The sequence below is a fragment of the Neofelis nebulosa genome, chromosome 15 (assembly GCF_028018385.1).
Source record: "Neofelis nebulosa isolate mNeoNeb1 chromosome 15, mNeoNeb1.pri, whole genome shotgun sequence".
Lineage (NCBI taxonomy): Eukaryota > Metazoa > Chordata > Mammalia > Carnivora > Felidae > Neofelis > Neofelis nebulosa.
This window is the reverse complement of record NC_080796.1, coordinates 43,194,903-43,220,821: the sequence shown is the minus strand read 5'-3', so window position 1 is coordinate 43,220,821 and position 25,919 is coordinate 43,194,903. Positions and strand designations below refer to the sequence as shown.

The following is a 25,919-nucleotide window of genomic DNA, read 5'->3' as shown; positions in this document are numbered from 1 at the left end:
TCTCTTCTCAAGATTCGCAAAATTTGTTAAGGTTCCTGGTGTATGAGGAAGGGACTTTCTTTAACACCTGTCAATTTGGATCCGGTAGCCAGGCATTAGGACACTTTTTCTGGGAGGACTTGGTAGGCTCCATAAGTACAGGTAATCTTTGTTCCTTCAGAGTGCCTTTGCATGGCTGATTAAACAAGCATCTTTCTCAAAAATGACACTTTTAAGGTCTTGGTAGTGCAATCAATGTTCCAGTAATATACTGGTAGAAAGAAAGATTTGTTGAATTTATGAAAGAAAACAACATTGCTGTGGAAAAATGAAGGAACTTAGTAAGAAATTCTGAACTTGGGGAGGGAGAGAATCAGTGAGAATAAGATGTAACTTAAACATAATTCAGTTTGTAGTAGCAGAGTTTACTAAATTTTTCTAGGTTATAGACTGTAGGAAGAGGAGGAAGGGCTTCCTTAAGTGTCCAGAAAATAGATCATTAAACGGCATTCTTAATATTTTAAACAATAAAATTGCCCTTGTTATTATTCAGTACAATTCAATTAATTATTGTTTTGCTGGATTTTGCCTAAACAGTCTCATGGAAGTTTCTGCTTCTTGACCAAAGCAAGTCTTGGAAGTCCTGCTCCAGTCCACTGGAATAGCCTGAAAGTTACCTAATGATGTCAGCTCAAAGACCTGTATATCAGAGACTGTTCTTTGAAGTGTCAGTAGTTTGAAATACCTGATACAACCTTTTTCCAAGGCTCTGAGACTGACCTATTTGTTAAAAACACAAACTCTGGCCTGTAGCTTATAGCAGAGCCTTAAGGCAAGCATCAGAAATAAAACTAAACTATCTGTAAATGATAGAGGGTTAATCATAATGTATTACTGATAATTTTCAAATGTAAAAGGTTGGGGGTGATGGGCATAAGATAGACAAGATAAAAAGTACAGCATAGGGGATATAGTTCATGATATTGTCATAACGTTGTATGGTGACACCTGCTAATTGCACTGATCATGGTGAGCAGTGCATAATATATCGAACTGTTAATTCACTGTGTTGTATACCTGAAACTAATATAACATTGTATGTCAACTCTACTTTGATTTAAAAAAAAAAACCCAAAACAAATGTGAAAGGTCTGGTGAGATTTCATAATAAAAATAAAATATGGAAAAGAAAATTTGGTTGTTTCTATTATATGAAAATTGAAGATAATAAAGCCAATCAAAAAGGTTTTAGAGAAAATGAAAGAAGAAATTAGCCTGTTTTCAAAGGAGTTAAAGTTATATCTGATGTATAAAGGTAGCTGAACAAAATTTTTGTAGAGAAAAAATCTTGAGATACAGCATACAATAATCCTGAGACATAATATAGCAAGAATGTACCAGGAATATCAAGTAAAGAGATTTAGGATGTCTGAAGTAGGGCCTAGAAAAATGTATTTTTGTAAAACTTCATGGGTAAGTCTGATGTGCATACCTAGTTGAGGACTACTGGCCTAGAAGATGCCAGTATATAGAATAAAGAAGTAAAAGTTATGGCCAAGTAAGTGTTTAAAATAATAACTGAACTTATAACTGGCAATATTATATTATTGTCTAATATAATTGAGCAAAGTATTGCCAGAACTCTAATAAGTATAGGAAAGCCTAACAGAGCTATTTCATAAGAGATTTGATTGTTTTTCTGGAGAGCAAAACACATTATGGATAGCAAGGACATTGGTGTATCTCTAGGGACTTCCCATAAAGCATATGATTTCTCAGTTACTCATATTCATAAAATTTACATATGCAAGTTCAACATAGTGCAGGCTAAGCATCTCTTCTGATTTTCCAGTGTTTTTTTGTGCAACCCTTATTGTAACCAAATTATTTCTAGCATCTCATTTTATAATATAAAAGAAAAGATCTCTGTGGTTTTCAAAGAACCTCTAGGAAGTCTCCAAATAGTTTTAGTTATAAAAACATATCCTGGAAATTTTTAAATTTTTTTCATATTCAGAGTCTGAGTTTGGGAAGGCAAAATTTAAAAAGCTGTTAGAAGATTTGAATGTTTGAATAAGATGGGATCCAAGAAGCTACACTTGGTTATTTGTTAAATCAAAGTGACAGTAAAATATTTAAAATAAATATGGTCAGGAATACTATTGAATAGCTATTTCATAAATGAACTTTTGTACTTTTTCTCCCCTTAACTAATAAAAGACATAGTAAACTCAGTATTAAGTGCAGAAAGTATTCTGTTACAACACAGAATTTTGGCTATCTTGGAGGCACAAAGAGGTGAGAATAACCTTTTACATTGTAGGCAAAGACATTAGTAATCCAAGGAAGCAAACCCATCAAGGTTGAGTGGATTTTAATGATTACCATAACTTCTTTTCAGAGTCAGGTGTTCTCAAACAAGACAGACAAAAGTCACATTTTGAGTTTGATGTAATTGTGGCCTCTCATGTTTCAGAACAACTGACACTTTAAGACATATCTCAGAGATCTGCAAGGCCAAACTAATTTCATCATCATCATGACCATTATTTTTATGTTGTTTTAACATGTAGCACATCTCAGATTGCTGTCCTCAAATCAATTCCTATATCTGTTAAAAATTTATCCGCTTTAGTTTCTAATGTGGTTTCAGTATTTAATATTCAGTAATATATTATTATATAATAATATATAATTATATAGAGTAGCTCTTTACCATCCTCAATAAGTTCCAAGAATATAGGAGGTAAAAAAGCCCAAGAAGTGCTGTTTCAGGACAAAACTATTTTTGAAAACAAAAGCATATACACAGTTGTATTTATCGGACACTGTTGTTTCTAGTGTAGTCTCTTTTTTTGTTGTTAATGTTTATTTTTGAGAGAGAGAGAGAGACAGAACATGAGTGGGGGAGGGGCAGAGAGAGAGAGGGAGACACAGAATCCAAAGCAGACTCCAGGCTCTGAGCTGTCAGCATAGAACCTGACTTGGGGCTCGAACCCACGAACAGCGAGGTCCTGACATGAGCTGAAATGGGACACTCAACTGACTGAGCCACCCAGGCACTCCTCTCGTGTAGTCTTAAATACTCATTAATGATAACTTTTAACCTAAGTAATTTCTATTTCACAGAAAAAGAAAAACTCTGAGGGGTGGATAACTGAGAACTTTATGGCATACACAAACATGTTAGCAGACTACCAGACCTCATGAATACCCATAATACAACTTTCTGAAACCACACGCATTCCATGTACATCTTTGTAAAGTGGGGAAAATGAGCACATTTGTTAACATGCCCAAAGCATAACTATTTTATAGCATACAAAAATGAGAAAATTATAGACTTAAATTATGCTTAGTAATCCAATATTTTTATACTCTTTCTTAGGAATTATCTGGGCATCCAATAATTATACATTAATTAGCTCAATAGCAGTTTAATATTTTGGTAACCTAAAGATTTTGGAAATTCTGTTTAAGCAGATATATAACAAAATATAATTACTGTTGAAATAAGTTTACCAAAATAATGATTCAATGTAGTTGAATAGAAATTTGCATTTTTTATAATAGAAATTTGCATGTCTATAACCTTAAACATTATATCATGTTAGCTTATTTGTTCAGTACACCTGCATGAGTTTAGGGAAGAAAAGCCCAGGGAGAATAAATGTATGCTTGTATTATATTTAACATTGATAAATAAAAGACAGCTATATATATTAAACCAAATGATAAACCTAGATAAGTGTGCTAAAGATTGACCTTACTCATGTGAATTTGAATTAAGAATTTTTTTTGACAGCTAGCCCACTTGAAGTTTTAGAAGTTCAGTTTTCTTATTTTATAGGACTTTTGGGGATATTCACTTTATGTACATATCTCTATAAACCATTCAGAACAGAGATCCTTTATTAAAAACTTTTTTAAAAGACTTTATTTTTGAGAGGAGATTATGATTCACAACAAAATTGAGAGGAAGATACAGCAATTTCCCATATGCCTCCTGCTCCCCCACATGTATAGCCTCTTCCATTATCAGCATCACTCACCAGATTGATGCCTTCTATGCCATACCAAGGATGGACATACATAGAATTATCATAATGACCCAAAGTCTGTAGTTTTCCTTAGGGTCCACTCTTGGTGTTGTACATTCTGTGGGTTTGAACAAATGTCTAATGACATGTATTCATCATTATAATATCATACAGCTATTGTCACTACCCTAAAAATTCTCTGTGCTCTGACTGTTCATCTCTTCCTGCCATCCCCACCCCTAGCAACCACTCATCTTTTTATTTTTTCCATAGTTTTGCATTTCCCAGAATGTTATATAGTTGGAATCATAAAATATGTAACCTTTTCAGATTGGCTTCTTTCACTTAGTAATTTGCATTTAAACTTCCTCCATGTCTTTTTATTGCTTGATAGCTCATTTCTTTCAAGTGTTGAATAATTTTCCATTGTCTGTATGTACCACAGTTTTCCATTCACCTACTGCAGGACATCTTGGTTGTTTCCAAGTTTTGACAATGATGAATAAAACTGCAACAAACATCTGTGCAGGAGTTTCTTTAATTTATGAGACTTTGTAATCTAGTTTATTGAAACTCCCTAGAGATAAGGATATGATTCAGTAACTTAGTAAGAGGAAAAGCCTTTCTGAATTATAGGCATAATAGATTCACAAACACCAAAAATTTGGTTTGTTTTTTTTTTAGGTATACTATATATAGTGAACAGATAATAGAGATATGTAGGAAGTTGAAGGTGAAAGTAATGCTATATTTTGCAAGGCCTTTTTAGTTGTTTTTGGATCTACTCTTAAAAGAAATGAAAAATTTTGCCAAATACTGAATAAATGAACGTAACCTAGGCGATTAACACGTAGCAAAAGCTGTCTTGAAGTTATCTATGTAATACATTTTTGTTTGTTTTGCAAGGTACTGGTCTGGCAGCATAAGGTTGTAAACAAAAGATGTATAGTCCTTACCTTCCAGGAAGCTTTCCTTCCAGGGAAAGGAAGATCAGGCTAAGAGTCAAAAGTGAACTATCATTCTGTCTTCTACTAGACAGTAGAAGACTGACTTGAATGTATGACTTGAAGGAAATAATTCTTTCTCTCTGAATTTCAGTTTTTCCCTGCATACATGGGGATGCAGGAGCAAATCGTTGTTTGTTGTTTTTACAGTATTCACTTCTACATATAATTGAAACAGAAGGCTAGGTGTAATAAATGCCCTGAAAATTACTAACAATGTAATGTAGAAAGTCTGTGAAGGAAGACGTTGCACACTTAAAGAAGCCAAGAGTTTAGTGGTTAGTAAGGAAGAGGAGATAGTAAGTTTAGACTAATTCTCCCAGTGGTGGCAATATGTAGTATACTTTTTGTAGCTTTTGATTAAAAGGCTTGAGGAGCGAAGACCATGTTTACATAAAATAGCAAGAAGCCATTTTAAAAGGAAAGATTAAAGATAGAAGCTAGGAGTTGATTGTTTTTATAGCAAGAATTAGCAGAGATGGCAAGATGACAGGTACTACTTGCGTATACACTATGCTTTATTTTTTTCTAATACTAGACGAATAAGGATAACTATAAGAAGTTCCCAGCTCCGGGGGCGCCTGGGTGGCGCAGTCGGTTAAGCGTCCGACTTCAGCCAGGTCACGATCTCACGGTCTGTGAGTTCGAGCCCCGCGTCAGGCTCTGGGCTGATGGCTCAGAGCCTGGAGCCTGTTTCCGATTCTGTGTCTCCCTCTCTCTCTGTCCCTCCCCCGTTCATGCTCTGACTCTCTCTGTCCCAAAAAATAAAATAAACGTTGAAAAAAAAAAAATTAAAAAAAAAAAAAGAAGTTCCCAGCTCCGAAAGACCTCACAGTCCAGTAGGGGAGACAAAATTAAATTGATCATGAAACACACTGTATGTGCTAGGATACTAATACACAGGCTATAAGTATGAGAATGCATCACAACTCCAAGTGGAAAGTTTAGCTTTGGGCAGTGGTGATAAAGTGTGCTTTCCTCTTTAAAAAAGGTGGAAAAAATGAAGGACAGATGGCAGGGGCTGGTTTGGAAGAATACAGTATTCTAGGAATACTCAGTGTCAGGAATGTTGAAAGCACCTTTGTTTCTTATATCTTCTTTACTGTCGTTCCTACACTGACATGACTTGAGGAAAAGGGAGTAATGGGATGCAAGAAAGGGAAGTTTATCCTGTATATTTTGCGTAGGTCCTGTCTACAATATTGCCTTTTGCTTTACCAAGATTTATTGTTAGCTGGAACATATAGAACAGTGACAGTTAAACTGGTATGCTGGAAGAGTGTGAATTTTCATTGATTATTTTTGGGATTGAAGGTTGTCAGAGACCAGCTTTTAGGGTACCACTGAAGAGAAGGCAGTTTACAGGTCTCTAAGCTGGCAGTAGAAGGATGTTTAGGAAGAGAATATAGTTGTGGCATCAGTTTCATGTTCTGATTGAACTTTCAAACTGCACAGGTCCATTTATGTGCATTTATATGAGATTCCTTTCGAGATGCTGATAGTTAGGAGGAGTGCATGGTGGGTGATCTTTAAGCCTTATTCCTTGACCACTGAGTATTTTCCTTAATGTGGTCATCTTTTAAAGAATGACTGGAAGACACTACTATATACATATATATGTGTGTGTGTATGTGTGTGTGCGTGTATATATACATGTGTGTGTATGTATATATGTATAGTTAGGGTAACTGAGTATGGCACCCTAGTATATTGGAAGACACAATAATGAATGTCATGATTTGATATTGGAGTAGAGTGATAGCATGAGACTTTAGAATTTTATTTCTTGCGTTAAATTAGAAGACTTGTATATACATTTTATGGTATAGATTGGAGTTTGAATTTTGCCAGTTCTATGCCTTGTTCCATGAAACAAGTATCCTCTGCAATGAATGACATGATAGTTACTTCACAGGATTCAGTGCAGGGTTTAAGGTCTGTACGAAGCCCTTGGGTGGGCATTCAGCAAATGAGAGGACATGATCAAATTTTCTTCATACCATGTCCCTGGCTTTTCCCAGGTCCCATTTCTTATTTTTGCGTGTGGCAGTTCTGTTTTTACTGCCCATTTCCATTCTTTTTTTTCTTTCATTGTGTCCAATTTTACTTACTCTTAAATCTTAGCTTGAAAATTAATTCTTCTTTGAAGGCTCTCCTGACCTCCAAAGCAGCCTGTCCGCACATCCATAGCTTCTTGGGTATACCTCTATATTCTACAGTTATATTTCCTTTTTGAATGTGTCTATCTCCGTGTGTGTGTGTGTGTGTGTGTGTGTGTGTGTGTGTGTATTTTAAGTTTCAAGGGGCAGAATCTTCTCATTTTTCAATTCTAACATCTAGCACAGTGGCTAGTACATAATATGAATGAATGGCTTTTGAATGACTAGATAAATGAGTGATAGACCAAGGGAAGTTGAATAATCTCATGATAGGTTATCTTAACCTTAGAAAAATAGGAACAAGATAATCTAAGAGAAATGGATTTAAGAATAGTATAGAATATTAAATTTAGGCAGATTTCACACTGATGTTATATAACAGAGATTCATCAAAATATGAATGAAAAGATGCGGCTTAGCAGAGGGGTTAGTCATGAAAATTTAGCAGCTCCATGACTATTTGTTCATGATGAATACCTGACATGTGTGCTCCTTCTCTCTTTTTTAACCTTTCTAGAGAAGGTTAAAAAAAATTAAAATTCAAAAAAAAATTTGAAATTCAGCATATGTTGACAACATAGTATGTGCTCCCATGCTAGGTGATAAAAATGCATTTAGAAATGCTTTGAGAAAAGTGCACATATTACATGATAATTCTAAATTACAACAGTAATAAAAATTCCATAAAGCAAATCTTGGGAGGAATTGTCTGGAAACAGTTTGAATGACAGTTCTAAGAGTGAAGAGTAGTGAGAAACTATATATTATACAATAACAGAAAAACATATTAAATTATAACCCTTCAGCTGTATTTTCATAGGTCTTTTACAACTGCAGATAGCCAGCCAGTTAGCAGGTCCCAAAACAAATATACTCAGCACCATATACAATTTTCTTTTCATGTTCAGTGATGTCTCATTTTTAGTCTGCATGGTTTAGGAAGAATGCCTGTTCTTTATTAAAAATTTTTTTTACACATCTATCAAAGAAGAAACACAGCTGACCCTTGAACAACATGGGTTTGAACTGCACAGGTCCATTTATATGCAGATTATTTTCAGTAAGGTTCAGCACTGTAAAAGTATTTTCTCTTTCTTCTGTTTTTTATAACATTTTCTTTTCTCTAGCTTATGTTATTGTAATATACAGTATGTACATCATAAGTAATATATAGTAATGTACATCATACACTATAAGTATAGTATATACACGTATATATTACAAGTAATATAAAGTATATAATGCATATGACATGCAAAATATGTGTTAACTGACTGTTTATGTTGTCAGTAAGTCTTCCAGTCAGTAATAGGTTATTAGTAATTAAGTTTTGGGGGAGTAAAAAGTTATATGTGGATTTTCTACTACATGGGAGTTCAGTGCCCCTAACCCCTGCATTGTTCAAGGGTCAACTGTATTTCTTCTTTTAATGATTTTAAAAGGATTTGGTCAGAACAAATAAAGTCTTTTATGATTTGAAATTGAAGTAGATTGGTAGCTGGACATTCTATAATTTTGTTTCTTGCATCAGTTATAAAGAAGATGTAAATTATTTGAAAATAATCTATTAGATCTGAATATATTCACAATAAATGTTTAAATGCAGATATTTAAAAATTAGAAATTTTTTTTTGCTTGTTTGGACTTGATTATGTCATTTTTAACTATTCAGTTGATCACATCAGACACACAAGAAATAATTGCATTCTATACCAACTATTGTTTTTCTAAATGGGAAGGATGAAATGTCTTATACCAATTTTTGATGTGTGATGGCTAATTTTTAACTGCCCTTATAAGCGTATGTATTATATATGGACACATATTTCTAAGGTAAATTGATTCCTTAATTTTTAATTAAGTAAAATTTTGGAAAGAGATATGATTGATATAAGAGAATTATATAATGCTTGCATACTTTGTTTCATAGTTCAGTATTTTATCAGTGATCTAACTAACCCTGAAGTATCAATTGCTTCTTATTTAATTTGTGTTTTAGATACAGCATTAGCTTTTTTGTACATTCTTTTGTCTAAAGAAGAAGCAGAATAAAACATTATAAATAACTGGCAAGCATGGAGGAAGTACCTAAAATTAAATTTAAGAAAATCACCATAATTATGTCTTTCTCTCTATCCATCTTTCTTTATATACACATGATTGTTTCTTTTGTAGATGCAGTGTTAGAATGCTTGAGGCCAAATGAGATCACATTCTTACTTTACCTGAATGTTGTCTTCTATTTTCCACTGTTAAAGTTTTAAAATTTTATTGCAAACAGAGAAACTAATTTGGAAAAATGCAAGCGATATTTTAGAAATTTGCTTAATAGCTGAAGTATTTATTAGCAAGCGGCAAGCTAGCAAGCTTGCAAAGCTAGCAAACTTCTATTGAAAAGAGTATTTCTGCATACATTTTAGATAATAACATTTGAGCCCCTGAAAAAATGATTTTATTTTTCTGCTTAAAGGTGCTTAAGTTTTATTTTAAAGAGCTCTTTAGAGGTGAGGTTTTTAGATTTATTTTTATGGCAGTGTTAATTATTATATTCTAATTATGCAAATGATTCAGACCCATTTTGGCACATCAGGCATTACTGGGCAGGCTACAGAAATGAAAAAATAATAGATGATGCAGATTGAAAAAGGTAAATGTGGTTTCACAGAAAATTACTTTTTATTGTGGCAAAAGTAAATCTGGAATTAGTTCTATAAGGGGTCTTGAATCTTTGAGAGAACAGTTGAGAAATAATTTTTTCAAAGTAACATAACATAGGCCGAGGAATCAGAAGTAATTCTTCCAAAGTCAGGAGAGGAAAACAATATTTAAATATCAGATAATATTTAAATATAAAATAATTTTATTTATTATAGAAATAAATATGATAAAATAAATCATATAGAAATATAATAATATTTAAATATAAGATATAAGAAACATGAAAGTCTGCCAGTTCAAAATGTTAACATTTCAAATTTTCTTAACTTTTAATTGAAAAAGAAGTTAAGATTAGTTAACTGTGAAACAAAAGATGGAAACAAAAGTAACATAGTTTCAGATGTTACTTGAGGGAAAAATTAAAATTTTTCAAAATTGACAAAGTCAATATTAATTCACATGGAATATGTTACTTTGAAATAATCTTGCTTTTTATAACTGTATACTGCTTTAAAAAATAGCTTTGGGGAAATTTCTTTTTTAGGAATTGGCGTAAGTTGAGTGAGGCTTGTAGGTTACAAGAATCTGTAACAAACCATAAGTTGCCACCTTACCTTTTTGTTCGGTTATTTCCATTTTCCCTCCCCATTTCAGTACATTATTAACAGATGATAAGCTCTTTTAAAGTAGTATTCCCAGGTTGTTTACTACTGTTTAAAATTTAAGCCTAAAATACGATTATAAGTAGATATAAAAAGCATTTTACTACTAAAATTTTGAAGTTTAAGACATTCTCTACTAGCTGAAAGTGTTGAACTTGATCAACATATGGTACTGGCTAGCCTCATCCCCACCCGTTCTTTTGTTATCTTGTTATTGTTGTAAGGCTTAATGACAGTTGTAAGCCATAGTTGTGGATGTGGGGGTTAGTCCACCCTGGGGAGAAGAGGAGGAAACAGCAGTGTGGATTATGGAAATATGGATTGATCTAAAAAGAGACCTCTTGTAAAAGAATGGGCTCAAAGAAAAGCTAGGAAAAACTGATGAAAAGATGATGGAATATGATGTGAAAATGATCATTTGAAATCTTTCCTTTCATTCCCAGCTGCTATGTTTGGGAGAAAAGGAATGCATTTGTATGTTAAGGGAGAGCTAAAAGAGGCCAGATGAATAGTATTATTTATTAGATATATTTTCATTTTGGGTAAGATAAATTATGTGCATTTTAATAGACTTTGCATATGTTAGGCTTTTTAAATCTTAAAGACATAATGTTAGGTATAATATTTCATAGAAATGTTTCAAGTAGTACACAACACTTGGCTAATGTTTGGTTTTTTAAATAGATCTAATTTCAAAAATTAACTTGATGGTTGTTAAAAATTGAATATTTTAACCAATTGTGATATCCTATTTAAATATTCTATTTAAAATATTAACTATTTTTTACTATTATAAATTATTCAAATATATAGTTACATGTTAATTCATGTACATTTTGTCTAGATAAGTGATAACATTGCAACTTATCTTATAGTAAGCTAGTACTAAGTGATAACACATATTGTTACCCTTAGCCTATTTGACCAGAAAAGACAACAATGCAGTCTAGTGGTCATTTTGGTGAATGCAGACACGAGGTCCGTGTGGTTTTAACTAGCTTCTGATGTGCTTGTGTATAGCGAATGAAAACTTGTTGCCTGATTCTAAAGTTTGGAAAAAGTTAGATTGAGAAAAAGCCTGAAAGCATAGAAATAAGGCATTAGGAGGAGGAGGAGCATGTTTTGAAGGAAGGATGGGGTTTTCAATTTTGGATATGTCCCGTATTCTGGTAGCGATGTCTTCTAAGTAGTAGGAAACCTCTGACTGGAGTTTAGGAAAGGATGATGACATGGTTCTACATAGCTGTTAAGTAGATGACCTGGGTTTTGAACCTCTCACTCTGGCTAGAGAGCCCAGACTTTCATCCACTGTGTTTAGCAGTAAGGTTAGATTCCCTGTCGAGACGTGAAGCCTAAAGACAGAAGAACTCTGGAGACCACTGATGGAGAAGGCTTATGGAGAAGGAGTCATGAAGCAGCTCTAAAAGAAATGGTACTCATGGGAGGAGATCTAGATAAAGTGGAAAAAAGACATCTCAGGAAGAGACTTGTAAGCAAGAGTGGTTGTGGAGAAACCTGGGCTTCCTTAGGTCAAGGGGGAGATCACTTTCATTTTATAATCCCAAGTGTTTTTTTGCTTGGTAGATACTGAGTAAATGCATGTTACATGAATAAATGAAATGTGACACATTGCAGAAAAGTCAAATTTGATAAATACTGGGAAAAAGGTTATTAGATGAAGAAATTAGAGATCGCTGGTGGCAGCAGCTGAGAAGAATCAACGATAAGAAGTGATGGAGGGGCGTCTGGGTGGCTCAGTCGGTTAAGCGTCTGACTTCAGCTCCGGTCATGATCTCACAGTTCGTGGGTTTGAGCCCCGCGTGGGGCTCTGTGCTGGAAGCTCAGAGCCTGGAGCCTGCTTTGGATTCTGTGTCTCCCTCCCTCTCTGCCCCTCCCCTGCTCATGCTCTATATCTGTCTCTTAAAAAATGAATAAGTGTAAAATAATTTTTAAAATGATTAAAAAAGTGATGGAGACTTGCTGAAAAGACATCACACTTTTAAAAAAATTTTCAGGGAAAGAGAGAATTATTCTAGGTGTACTTTTGAGCTGACCAAATGTTGAATCTAACTTCACAGAATTTATTTTAGTCTGGCTTACAAATAAGCCACTCCTGTTTTGTTTTTTTTTTTAATTTTTTTTTTCAACGTTTTTTATTTATTTTTGGGACAGAGAGAGACAGAGCATGAACGGGGGAGGGTCAGAGAGAGAGGGAGACACAGAATCGGAAACAGGCTCCAGGCTCCGAGCCATCAGCCCAGAGCCTGACGCGGGGCTCGAACTCACGGACCGCGAGATCGTGACCTGGCTGAAGTCGGACGCTTAACTGACTGCGCCACCCAGGCGCCCCAAGCCACTCCTGTTTTTATAATTACTCTTGGTTTCCATATATTCCAATACAATAACACGTTGTAAGGAATATATAGAAGGTATGAGATAATTTATTCAAGAGAATTATTTCTTCTTAACTGAGAAAGTTTATCAAATGACTATATGTAGTGTCTGGTTTATTGAGGCAAATCCTTTACAAGAGATTCAGGAAATTGTGTTTTCTCTTTAAGGTCATTTATGCCAAAGTGGGCTAGACTAAGAGTGATCAAAACTCATTGCTATTTGGTGAGGCCTGTTTGGTGGCTTTCTGTGTGTGAAAAGAACCAGTGTTCACAGTTCAATTTCTCATAGAAAGAATTTTCTGCATTACAAGAACTAAAACCAAAATTGGCACCTTTACTTATAATCTCAGCAAGAGGCCAAAGATTACGTCAGCAGGGAGTGTGAACTACATTTTTATTCCAAGAGGTGGATGTTCTGTAATGGGTGGGGTGGAATAAGTTTGCAGAATAATAATAGCTCATAATATTTTTGTTTAGAATTTCAAGAAATATTCATTCAAAAAAAACTCCACCATGACTTCAAGTTTAATTGTAGTTTGACATATTAAAGATTATGGGCATGTACATTTTTTATAAAAGAAAAATCTTGGGTAATTTAAGATAACCTAAAATATATGGTCAGAGCTCCAGGGGTCTTGATTTATAGTCCTGCCTATTGACTATATCTGAATAAAGTTTTATTTTAATTATTAAGTACTTAGTTCTTGCTTTAGATTGAAACGGATAAAAATGTCTAGCAAACTTTATTGAACAGAATTCTTAAAGATACAACCGAATCCAGGGTGTTTACTCTCTGAGCTACAGGTTTCCTTGTCCATCTGACCATATACAGACAGCTTTGACCTATCCACCCATTTTCATACTTGAGCCCAAGATAAATACTGTCTCAACACTGACTCCCTCTGTTACAATTAACTTTGTTTAACTTCATGCTGCTCTTGTTACTCTAGTATTATTTATTTATTCTGGTATGACCCTTGTTCTGATATTTGACAGTGATTTTGTTTCAGATTTTAAATAATAGGATTCAAATTTAATTATTTTGTATTTTACTCCTCTGGAAGGAAAAAAAAATCAACTTAAGCCCTTATTTATAAGTCTTTTATTTGAAAAGAGTTAGATGTATGCTTTTACTGTAAATCTGGTATTCTCAGTAGTAATAAACAAGCGTAGGTAGAAACAGCATTTTCTTTTCTCTCTTTTTTTTCTTTTTTTCTCTTTTATTCTCTTTTTTGCCTCAGAACTTAATTTCAAGGGACTAGAACAACGTAGGGCAGGAAAGACTCACATTTGTAATTACATATTATCTCATTTTCATTTCTCCCCATGATTCCTTCATGTCCTGGCTTGGCCCCCTTTATTTTTCCATACACCAGGTTGAACTTTGTTTCTGAAATATTAAGTGTATAATCTTAATTCTTTATAAATATGGGAAATATCCACCATACAGAGACCAAGTGGGCATCACATTTAGGCATCTGCCGATTATATGTTGGAACCTCCATGAAAACAAAGTGGAAAAAAAATACATATGATGGAGAATACTGGTTAGAAGCTTTAGCCTGTGAGATCAAGTCCTGACTCTAGCATTCGCTAGCCATGTGAGTTTGGACAAGTTACTCCGTCTCTTGGACTTCTTTTTTTGTTTTTTGTTTTTCCCCCACATATAAAAGGAAACAAAACAGAAGTTGTTGTAGGGATGAAATGAGGTAATATATGTAAGGTGCTTAGGTCAGAACCTGGCACAGAGTAAGCAATTATTTTATTATATTTTAATTTAGAAAAAGAATCAAATAAGAAAACACGCAGACTCTTAACTCACATTTCCTTGAACTGTCTGCCAAGGCAAATTTATTCTGATGACGCTAAAACAGTGTTACTTAACAGGAGTTCAACAAGTTTTTTTTTGTCAGATCATGAGTGGTGTGCCAGGCTCTGACTAGGCATGAGAGGAGCTCCAAGGTTGAATAAGCCCCCAAAGATTGTAGAGATTCTTTTATTTCCATTGATCATGGTAACTGTAACTACTAGAACTTTCTGGTTTGCTACTGTCTTCATTTATGTCTGGTTACTGATGAGTGACATGTGGTGATTATAATATTAGAAGTCGTTAAACACTCTATAACCTATATCTTGAAATAAATCTTTAGGAAAATAAAGACATGATGTGTTTTCATCATTGTCTGAGAAAATTTACCTAGTTGATGGCCTGGGGATATTATATTAGAGTATTTGTTGAGAGGAGCATAAAAATATGAAGAATCATGTTGATCCTTCATAATGTTGGAAAAGAGAACAGTCACTCCTATCTCTTATCCATATGTTTTAACCAGCGCCATTTCCTTTCTTGGTCTTTATGTAGGCTAGATGCTATTTCTAAAGCACCAGACAGTTTATCCAGTTCCCTCTTGATGTCTCCATCTTTACTCCCGTATGTATCTTAATTTTGTGCCCTTGTCTGCATTGCTGCTATAACTGTCTTATTTCGGGCTGCCACCACTCACCTTGATTATTGCAGAAGTCTTCTGATTTCCTAGTCTTCAGTTTTATCCTTTTTAAATTTATTCTACACAGTGTAGCCAGTGATCTCTCTAAAATTCAAGCCCAGTTGTGTCTCTCCCTTATTTTAAACCCTTCAAAGCTTCCCTATTTTTCTTAGGGAGAGTGAACCATGATTTACTGTCCAAACTGAGATACTTATTTATTAGGTGTTTTTGACCAATGATTTTTATATGGCATGATGCAGATCTTAAGTGTACAATGAAATGAGTTTTGGCAGATGCATACACCTGTGTAACCCACATTCCTTTAAAGATATAGACTTCTTAGCACTCTAGGAAGTTCCTTGCCACTTTCTGGTTACTCATTGTATCCCCTACCCCACCCTACCCCATAGCCCCAGGCTACCACTTTTCTGATTTCTATTAAAATAAATTATAAAATGGATACCTTTGAGAGTAAAAGGGGATGCTATTGATAATTTTCTGAGAAGATATATGTGAAGTTGTTCTGAGCAAACCAGGAGGAATGGTTTCCCTACTCTTTGCCTTAAGTCCATACTTCTTAGTTTGCCTAAAAGCATTATAAATTCAGTCCCCTGCTTATTTCTCAAGCTACATTCCCTTACTATTTGTCTAAACTTTGTCCTTGCTGTTTCTAATTTTTATTTTATTTATTTATTTATTTATTTATTTATTTATTTATTTATTTTAACGTTTATTTATTTTTGAGACAGAGAGAGACAGAGCCTGAACGGGGGAGGGTCAGAAAGAAGGAGACACAGAATCTGAAACAGGCTCCAGGCTCTGAGCTGTCAGCACGGAGCCCGACACGGGGCTCGAACTCACGGACCGCGAGATCGTGACCTGAGCCGAAGTCGGATGCTTAACCGACTGAGCCACCCAGGCGCCCCATAATTTTTAGACTTTTGTTTTGTAATATTCTTTCCTATGAGGGAAGACCATTTTTACCTCTTTTCTGCCTCCCTCTTCTCATTCTATAGCCTGGCCAGTTTCTCCTTCTTCCGTCGTTTCTCTACTTAGATAGGATTTTTTCCCTTGGGACTTTAACCACACTTCTCCAGAAGCACCACTCTCAGTTCGGTTCATATGTCTGTCTTCTAGACTTCCTGGTATTTTTCACTTTTCCTGCCAATGCTCTTATTACTTTATAATGTGATTGTCTGTGATTCCCATTCACACATTAAGTATTTGGTAAATGAACATATATAAACATGTTGGTAATTCATATAAATAAATTCACATGGAGTTTGCCAGTATGTGAGTACTGCTTAGACTATACCCTTTTAAGTAAATGGTCTTCACAGAACAGTTTATATTTTATAATTGTGTAACGATAATTTAATTATTCCAAACAAAGCCTCCAAATAGCTAAATAGACAATTAATTATGATTTTTCCAAATTTTTAAAATATACCATGATTCACATTTCTGCTAGGTGATTTTACAGACTCTATGGACTTTCAAGGGAAAAAAAAATAATAAATATACCATTGCTCCCAAGATATAATACCCATGTAGAGGTATATTTTTTCAAACATCTCAAAGTGTACAGTCCCTGATATAAGCTTTAAACTAAAGATTCTACTCTTTCTTAAAGAATCAGACAAATGACAAGATTCCCATCTGGTGTGTCACAAGATTCACTGTCTAGGGAAAATTAGCAGTTCAGGCATAATTCTGAACTAGGTTTAAGGCAGGACCAGGAAAAAAAGGTAATTAAAATTTACTGCTCTGGAATATATCCTTTTTCTGGTTGTCCTCTGTAATATAGAAATCAGTTCTCTAATGTGTGACCCTCACAGTGAATAGAGAAGATGTCATGAACATCATGACAGGAGGATTATCTGCACACGGCCTAGGTATGAAGAACCACAGAAATAATATGAATCGAGAGTCTTGCCAGACTGAAGAAAAATATACAATCAAGATTAACGAAGAACAAAGAGAGATAGCACTGGGGCGCCTGGGTGGCGCAGTCGGTTAAGCGTCCGGCTTCAGCCAGGTCACGATCTCGCGGTCCGTGAGTTCGAGCCCCGCGTCAGGCTCTGGGCTGACGGCTCGGAGCCTGGAGCCTGTTTCCGATTCTGTGTCTCCCTCTCTCTCTGCCCCTCCCCCGTTCATGCTCTGTCTCTCTCTGTCCCAAAAAAAAAAAAACAAAAAAACCCCAAAAAACGTTGAAAGAGAGATAGCACTATTAAAGGGAGGTGACGGAAAGAGAGGATATATTTTGTGAGGGTACCCTTAACAAAATCTTTGCCAGAAACAAACAAACAAAAACACAACACGGTGTCTTTGCCAGGGAAAGGCCTAATCTGAGGTTGTAGAAGAAAGCCGGAGCTCGTTTTATTCCTCAAGTTGGTCAGTTCCTTACCTAGAATTGTTAATTAATCTGTATTATGTGGATTGATAAATAAGTACATGAAACAGGAATTTTATTAGTAAATCCTCCTTAAATGAAAAATGTCTGTTGGCATGATTCTCTGAAGATAGTTTCAATTCAAAACAAGTACCGATGTGGCAGCCCAAAGTAGGCTCCTGTAACATGGTAAAATCATCAGATGTGCACATGTGCACTCTGCAGGGTTAACAGAGTCTGCTTTTATTGTGGCTGGTTGTATAGAAATAGTAGAATGTATTGAAATCTATATCTACATATATATACCTATCCACATGAACCCATGTTAAATACATTAAAATTTTTCAAAGGAGGCAGATCAATTATTCAGTATAATATTTGCCATCATTTTAGGTCTCAGTATGCTAACGTTTTGGCGCAGGTCATTGAACACAGGACCTTAATGTTGCAGTTACTCAGTAAATATTTGTTGGAATTCATATGATGTGTAAGAGTTCTTAAAACAAGTCACTAATTAATAAAAGAGCTAAGAGTTGTTAGGAAGTTTTTATATGTCTGTCATTGTCTAATCATTTATGTGGATTTCTGTTTAATTCTCCTATAAATCCCCAAATAAATCCTCAGTCCTACAAGATAGATAACTTCTGCCCATTTTCCAGATGAGGTAAATGGAGCACATAGCCAATATCTTGTGGAGCCAGACTTTGAATATTAACTGCTTGACTCTACAGGATGGCGCCCTTGACCGTGATTTTCCATCTAACGTGCGTGCCTGCGTGCCTATGTGTGCCTGTTTTGTAATGATCTAATCTTAAGTCTCCCTAGTTCTGAAATTCAGGAATCCTATTTCCTTTACCCTACACAACATCTAGCTGTGGATTGAAGTCATGGTAGCTTATAGGTTGACTGACATAAAACTTGTTTCTTCCTAAAGATTGAAGTCCTTTCCTGCTCCTCTTAATTCTACTTATCTTGATTTAAATGACTGCTTGATATTCACTTTTAAAGGCTTTAGTATCTGTAAATGCAGATAAATATTACAGGCAATGTTCTATTTTATGTATTTCCTTTGGTCTAGAAAATGTTACTAGTTAAAATAGGGGTGAATGAACAAAGAGGTATTTATCGGAAAGGGGTGAGACATTATATGGCTATTAGAAAAGAAAGGGAGTCTTCCTAAATGTTTTATTCTTAGCGGTGTATAATTGTTATTCAAGTCCTTGATTAAAAGGTAGAGTTAACCTAAGGATAAAAATTTGAAGGCGATTTTTAGTAGTATTTTTGACAAAGAAACTTTGGAAACCCATTTTCATATATCTAAATGTACGGTTTTCTTTCACAGCTTTTAAATGCTTCTCTTAAATTAATGAGAGAAATATATTATACTTTTTATTTGCCAGGAAAACTACCCTTCTCATTGTAAATATACATATTTTTATAACATCTCTCTGTCCTGCTTCGAATCTCGGCTTTTTCATTGGCATTGGGTTAAAACTAACATGATTGCAGACTACAGAAGTCTCTTCATCCTTCAAACACTGATTGTGTTTCCACGGCACAGTTATGTTTATAGCAAAATGTATTTCCTCCTTGGCAGTTACTTAAATCTTCCAACAATAAAAATTCATTTTTAATTTTTGAAAGTGAAAAATAACTTGACCTGAGTTCCCAGCCTACATAATTTTAGTGTCAGAATTCACAGACATACTGTGCTTTCCCTAATTTAAGGAGGAATGATGAAAGAGAAATTTATTTCTGATTGAAATACTACATAAAAGTAAATACCAAGAGAAAAATTCCACAGTGGGTTCATTTATTCTGATGGTTATTCCTTGGCTTAAAGTTTAAAATACATTCTCTAAATTTAAACAAACTTCTTTAAAAACACGAGAAGATGGTGTCTAAAGAGGCTATATGTATAACTTAACCATGTTAATATAATTTTGCCTTGTAATAAAACACAATCTGGCTTGACCACCTTGTTAGTATAGCTGTATTTCCCTTGAAAATGTAAGGCATCTTGTGGTGCCCCCATGAGTTTGCGGTGGGGCCCTGAGACATCTCTGCGCACAGTGTGGGAATCTCTGTTCTGCTCTATGCAGCCTGCTTGTGACTGAACAGCTTAGTGCATGCTTCTTTTGAGAAAAAAAGCTGATTTCCCCCCATGTAAAGCACAGATTGAATTCATAGTATTAATTAATTTTCACTTATTTGGGGAAATAATATTCAAAATTAAGTAATCACCTTTTTAGAATTCTATGGCCTTGGTGAAAAATTAGAATTGACAAATAGCCCCCTTGTTGCTACAGAATGATTTTGAAAGTGTTACTGAAATGAATAAAATTATGGATATTTGAAAACTGTTCTTATATAATATTGTGTTATATTTTTCCTGAGAGCTTTGTTATAAATTTAATTACTTGATTAAAATTTTTGTAAGGAGTCTTAAGAAAGAAAATATGATACTCCAGCTTCTTTATATTAAATGACATGCCTCGTGGTTAGCAGAAAATGAGTAAGTCTGAATTTTGATTTTTTCTAACTACTCCAAGGCTAAGCTAAGCATAGACCACCATTTCCCTTGCCAGTGATTAGTTTAGGAGCGGCTCTGACCTTCTGGCTAATTAAATATAATGGGAAAGTCAGCCTGTGGGGCTTCTGGGAAAGGTTTCCTCTGATAAGAAGAGAAAACAGAAAGAAATGCTTCTTTCCCTGGACACTGCTGTGTCTTCATGTGGTGTGCTGAACTCTGGCAGCTTATTTCGTGACCATGAGTAGAGGTAGCTGAGGACAAAACCAACAAACTCAGGACAACAAAGCAGGACAGCAGATTCCTGGGTCCTCAAAGAGGATGTTGAATTAACCTGTCCTGAACAAATCGACCTTGTCATTTTTGCAGTGAAAGAATAACTATTCCTTATATATTAAGCACCCTACATTGATACAGTTAGTCTTATTTCTTAATTATGGATGGTATTCAAACTAAGTTAAAGAGTCAAGACCCTTATGGCCCTAGAGTGTGGGTGATCAAATGTATTTTGAAGGACCTTCCCGTTTGATTCTTAACACCTTATCTTCTAATTCTTACTGCCCTCCCATTGAGGACCTCTGGAAGAAGATAGTTATGAAATTCAATTAAGAGGACTTGAAGAATGACTGATTTTATTTGGGAATCGGGAAAGGGAAGGGGTCTAGACAACCACCATGTTTTGGTTTGGGTAACTGGGTAGGTATTGCTGCTGTTCTAGGTGATAAGGACTACAACTAAAAGAATTACTTCAGTTTTGCCTATTCTGAATTTGAGGTGTCAGAAATTGGTACTACAGAGTAGTTAAATATATAATCCCTGAGTCAGAAATATCTAAACTGCAAGACGATGAGATTTGGTAGTTGTACTGGAACCTTGGGTGAAAATGAAATTGCCTTGGCAGATACACCTTATTGATGTGGAAGAGAGGAGGTGTAGAACCTTGGAGGCAGGGGAAGAAGTAGTGGAGAAGGAAGAAAAACAATTAGTGATGTCAACAATGACATGACTCATTTCATCTTAGATTCTTCTCTGAGAAATTCCAAGACATTTGTAATTATTGAACTTTCATCAGGAGGTAGACTCTACATATTTTAGTTTTTTCAAAAAGTAGATTCTTAAATGCTTTTCCCCCTTTTATTTGATTAATTTGTAATGTTGAACAGTAGCGTTGTGGGATAAAGAGTTAATAAACCCCTCTAACGCTAGCAGTTTACTCTCTTCTCCTTTATTTGACTGTACAGCTTATTAATACAAATGTGGGATACAGTACCAAAAACACCCACCCCACTGTATACATTTTCATCAGTCCTTATTTCCAGTCATTTATAGGACAGCAGATGTGTTGTTTTTAGGGCATATGCATATATATGTGTTGTGCCCTTTGTATTTTGCTATTCATAATTGTATATTCTACTTCATTCTTTTTGTTATTACTATTTTTAACACTTAACATTTTAGTCAATGTGTTCTTTTTATATAAAAATAAAATATATTTGAGAGATTTAAGATGATCCGGAAAACTCAAATAATTTTTCTTGGCCAAGGAAATCAGGTATTGCCTGAAAACAAAGCCTGTAGAGAACAGAGAAACAAAACTTTTGAAGAGTATGATCTTAAATCTTTTACATGATCTATGGATCCCAATTCAGAACTGTGCGTGTGTGTTTGATACCAAAATCACCTTATGATGGAAATATCAGACTTTATGAACACTTCCAATGCATATGAAAGTATAATTTCCAATTAACATTATTGCTGAAAGGATCCCCCCCAAAAAAACCCATTTGCGTGTATCTTATTCCTCCCTTCAACTCTCTCTCACTCTCTCTGTCTCTCTGTCTTTTCTTTTTTAACTTCAGTTTGAATAGCACCTGTAATTAAGGAAGAAAACCGAGCCCTGGGAGCTAGGTAGGACTTTCAGCTATTGATCTGTGTAAACCCAGCTTATACTGTCAGGGGAGAAACAGTCAACTGCTGAGTTGCTTTGTCACTGACATAAGCTGAGAGAGGATTTTTTTGTCTATACTGTTTATACACTAGTCTATAGACCTGCTGGCTGGTTGAATTTTAAAGAGTGCGGAGGTTTAAAGACTTGTCCCCTGAGGGATGCTTCTGCCAGTTGGGAAGCGAGCTGAGGCTGTTTTGCAGAAGTGTGTGCCTGTGTGTTGCGTGTAGAAGGAGGGAGGGGGAGGGTGTGAAAGATTGAGCAACTAACCGGGAAACATTCTTCTTAATTTGAGTCTTAAAAAATTGATGGGAAATATATTACTACTTTGGGTGTATTTAGAAGTAGACAGTGAGTTTGAAATATCTATATTGTTACAGAAATTATATGAACTTTGTAGGGGGGATATCAAAATAGTGTTCATAGGCGTAGTGAATACGATAAATGGCTTCACTTTTTGTAGCAAGACAAGGATTAGCAATGGTCAAGTGAACTGTTTTCGGTTTTAGTAATTTAAATTATTTCAAGTTTAGCAGCTCTTTTAATTACATGTAACAGAATGCTTTCAATAGTAAAACAGCTTTTTCTAAATATGGGGTCTGTGCTCATATTTTTAAAGGTATGTATGTGTTCATAAGCAAACCAGGGTACCCTTCCCTAAAGGTAGAAGGTTGCTTTTTTACATGATGCTTTTCTTTCTGCTTTAGCGTCATAAGGCTCTTGAAGCTTTCATAGGTATTGCCATTGGAATTTTGCAATGTGATGTTATTAATTAATACCTCATTGTAGTCTACAGGTTAAAAGAACTTAATAGATTCTACTTTAAAACACTCAGTATTATGTTTCTGCAGAGGATTTAAATATTCAGATATTAATATTTTCTCTGGACGCAAATTTTATTGGTAAAGAGGTGGTAGTTTTGATGGGGGTGACTACTGCCTGAAGATATTTGCTCTTTTTTTCTTTTTGATAGGAAACATTCTCCTCAATCTCTGCTTTGTCTTGTAAGGTTACCTGGCTTTGAACTTATATGATGTGATCTTCAATTCTAAAGTTTAAGTTTAGAATCAGAGTTAATTTTTAGTTGTTTTTCATATATGACAAAATAGATCTTTCTCAGTTTTTTGCCGAGCGTCCATTATTTGTATTTTATTATGATTGTTAACGAGTATGACTTCCAAAAGCTTTTAAAATGATTTTATAATGACTATGAAATCACTGCAGGTTTCAAAATCAATAGGTTATTTTCTGTGCTCAGTTAAAACATTGATTTTCATATGAGACAATTCATAAACAAAAATACATAGAATAGAAGGTATGTTGTTTTAAATGTAAAGGCTTATTTTTATATACGCATTTTTTTAAAGAATGTTATTTGAGATAAACTTGATGTTACTCTTGTTGAATTTACTGAGAGAAACATATACATGTGTTTCTTTAGCCATAGAATGTCTTTTTTTTTTTTTTTAACCATTTTACTATGGGACATGTAGCGTTGTTTTACCTCTCAGTGATTCATTCTGCTGCCAACTTCATTCCCTTTTCTCTGCCTGCATTTTAATTGAAACAACATTTATATTTTTGAGCCAGGATCTGTCAGAAGTCCCTGTGGCTAGTCTGTGGTACAAATAGCAGCAGACGTAGCTTACCCATATGGTGCGGTGCTTCTTGTAAAATCCATATGGCCTTGTTGAAGGGAATCCCAGCGGGGATGTGAAGGGTGTTAATACCCTTCAGGCCAGGCCTTTCCCTCCTGGGGCTTCCGTGGCATTGTCAGTGCAATCTGCCAAAGCACCAACTTAATTCCTTTTTAATAATCAATTATTTTAGTCTAGGAACCTGTGCTATTTTTCCTAAGGAAAAAAAAAAACCAAACTTTTTTCCTCCCTAGAAAATGTCTCAAGAAAAGTTTTAACTGCATCTTTTAAAATATTCTAAAGCTTTTTTTTTTTTTTTAATTTGCATTTGCAGGAAGTACTACAGAGTGTGCCCAAGTTCTGTTTCCCCTTTGACATTGAAAGGTACGGTATAAGGGTATATAAGCCATCATTCAAAGTAACTTCAACTCATCTTAGTGAGCACTTTAAAATGATGACATGTGTTTTTTAGTAAAAAGAAATGTCTTTCTCTTCACCGCTTCTAACAACAACACAAAAATTAAATAATATTTGGAGAGAAGTAGCCTTTTTACATCACTATCTTTTGTTTTCTCCACTGTGGCCAGTTAGAAGTCTTAAGGATCCATTTCTTCCTTTTGTTCTTCAGGTACATATTGTAAGCACCTGCAGAAAAAAAATATCACTATGTCCTTAATCAGAGCCTTAGAATTGTGTCTTTTAAAATGAGATGTATATATCCTGGTTTCTATGTCACTTCACCCTAATTGAAAAGACCATCTGTGTGATATTGTAAAACCCATGACTAGTTGTCTCCCAAGAATAGCTGTATAGAAAGAGTGCAATATTATGGAAGGCTGCAGGGAAACCCTCCCAGCAGTTTTGAAAATCTCATTATGTTTGTATTTTACTGAACAAATACTGAATGAATAGAGTATTACCTGTGTGTAGTTGGAATTTCACAGAATATATGGGCCTTTGAGCGTAAAAACAGGTCACTTGTTTCTCACGTGATTTTCACACCCTATTATCAGTTTTTTTAACAGTATGATATGGGGGGTTTTAAAAGAAAATTTATTTTCAGAAAATATTTTGCTAAAGTAAAGATGAGTAAAAATCTGAAATTTACAATATTTAAGATCATGCCTTGTGAATGATGGGCTAATTGATACTAATAAGTATTGATACCCCTTGTTTTACCTCCTTTCTGGAGAGTAAATTGTGCTTGTTAAACTTGCAATTTTCAAACTAATAGCAAAGATAAAATAAACGAAGAAAAGCTCTCGAAAGTATATTGTGAACATTGAGCACTAGAGGGCACAGCAGGCACTAGAGGCTGTTTTTGAAGTTTGTGAAATTGTTTTCAAAACCGTCCACTTCAAAGTGTGTTTGGTAAATGTGCAGCACTTGAAATACAGGATTTCCTGACAATTGAAAGCAATTTGTAGTATTGGCAGGCTATAGTAGTAAAGTAACTTACTTCTTTTTACCTAATTCCTGTGGCTGTTTCAAAACCAAAACTTTGGGTGCGATGGAGATCTTACCTTGGGACAAGGAAGCAGATGTTCAGTTATGGTTGTCTAAGGGCAAGATTATAGCCAGTAACAGGAAATGTATTTCTATAGTTCAAATGCTGATAAAGATTCAGTGTAATAATTTACATTGCACCTTACACTGCAGTGTGACACAGAGTATGTGTGATAGCCTGATACTCAGGTCACGGTTCACTTAAATTCTTCATAGTAAGCTTTTTCTGTAGAAATTGCACTCTTGTTTTGCGCTTGGAAATCTACTCAGTGTATGGGTAGCTCTAGAAGAGAATGCTAAAAAAAATGCCAATAGTAATTTTTATGGTACTTCACTGGGTGAGAATGTCAGCAGAAGAAGCAATTAAACAGAGTTGGTAGGGGCTGCCATTGGATTCTAAAGCAACCTGATTTGCTGTCTAAGCAATTTTAAAATAAAATCATGAAAATAGAGGCAGGAGTTGAGCAGAATCAGTCATCGTGTCTTGGTTCTCACTTCCATGGTCTCAGTAAGAGTATTTTCAGATTT

At 34.8% G+C, this 25,919-nt stretch overlaps 1 protein-coding gene across 2 annotated transcripts in view; it reads left to right on the top strand.

Annotated features, from left to right (window-relative positions):
- DENND1B (DENN domain containing 1B) overlaps positions 1-25,919 on the top strand; it is a 267,771-nt gene that overhangs the window by 83,428 nt on the left and 158,424 nt on the right. For both annotated transcript variants that reach the window (XM_058700921.1, XM_058700920.1), the window contains exon 4: positions 24,220-24,269. In XM_058700921.1, the coding sequence (XP_058556904.1) occupies positions 24,220-24,269 (50 nt within the window). The remainder of the gene's footprint in view (positions 1-24,219; positions 24,270-25,919) is intronic.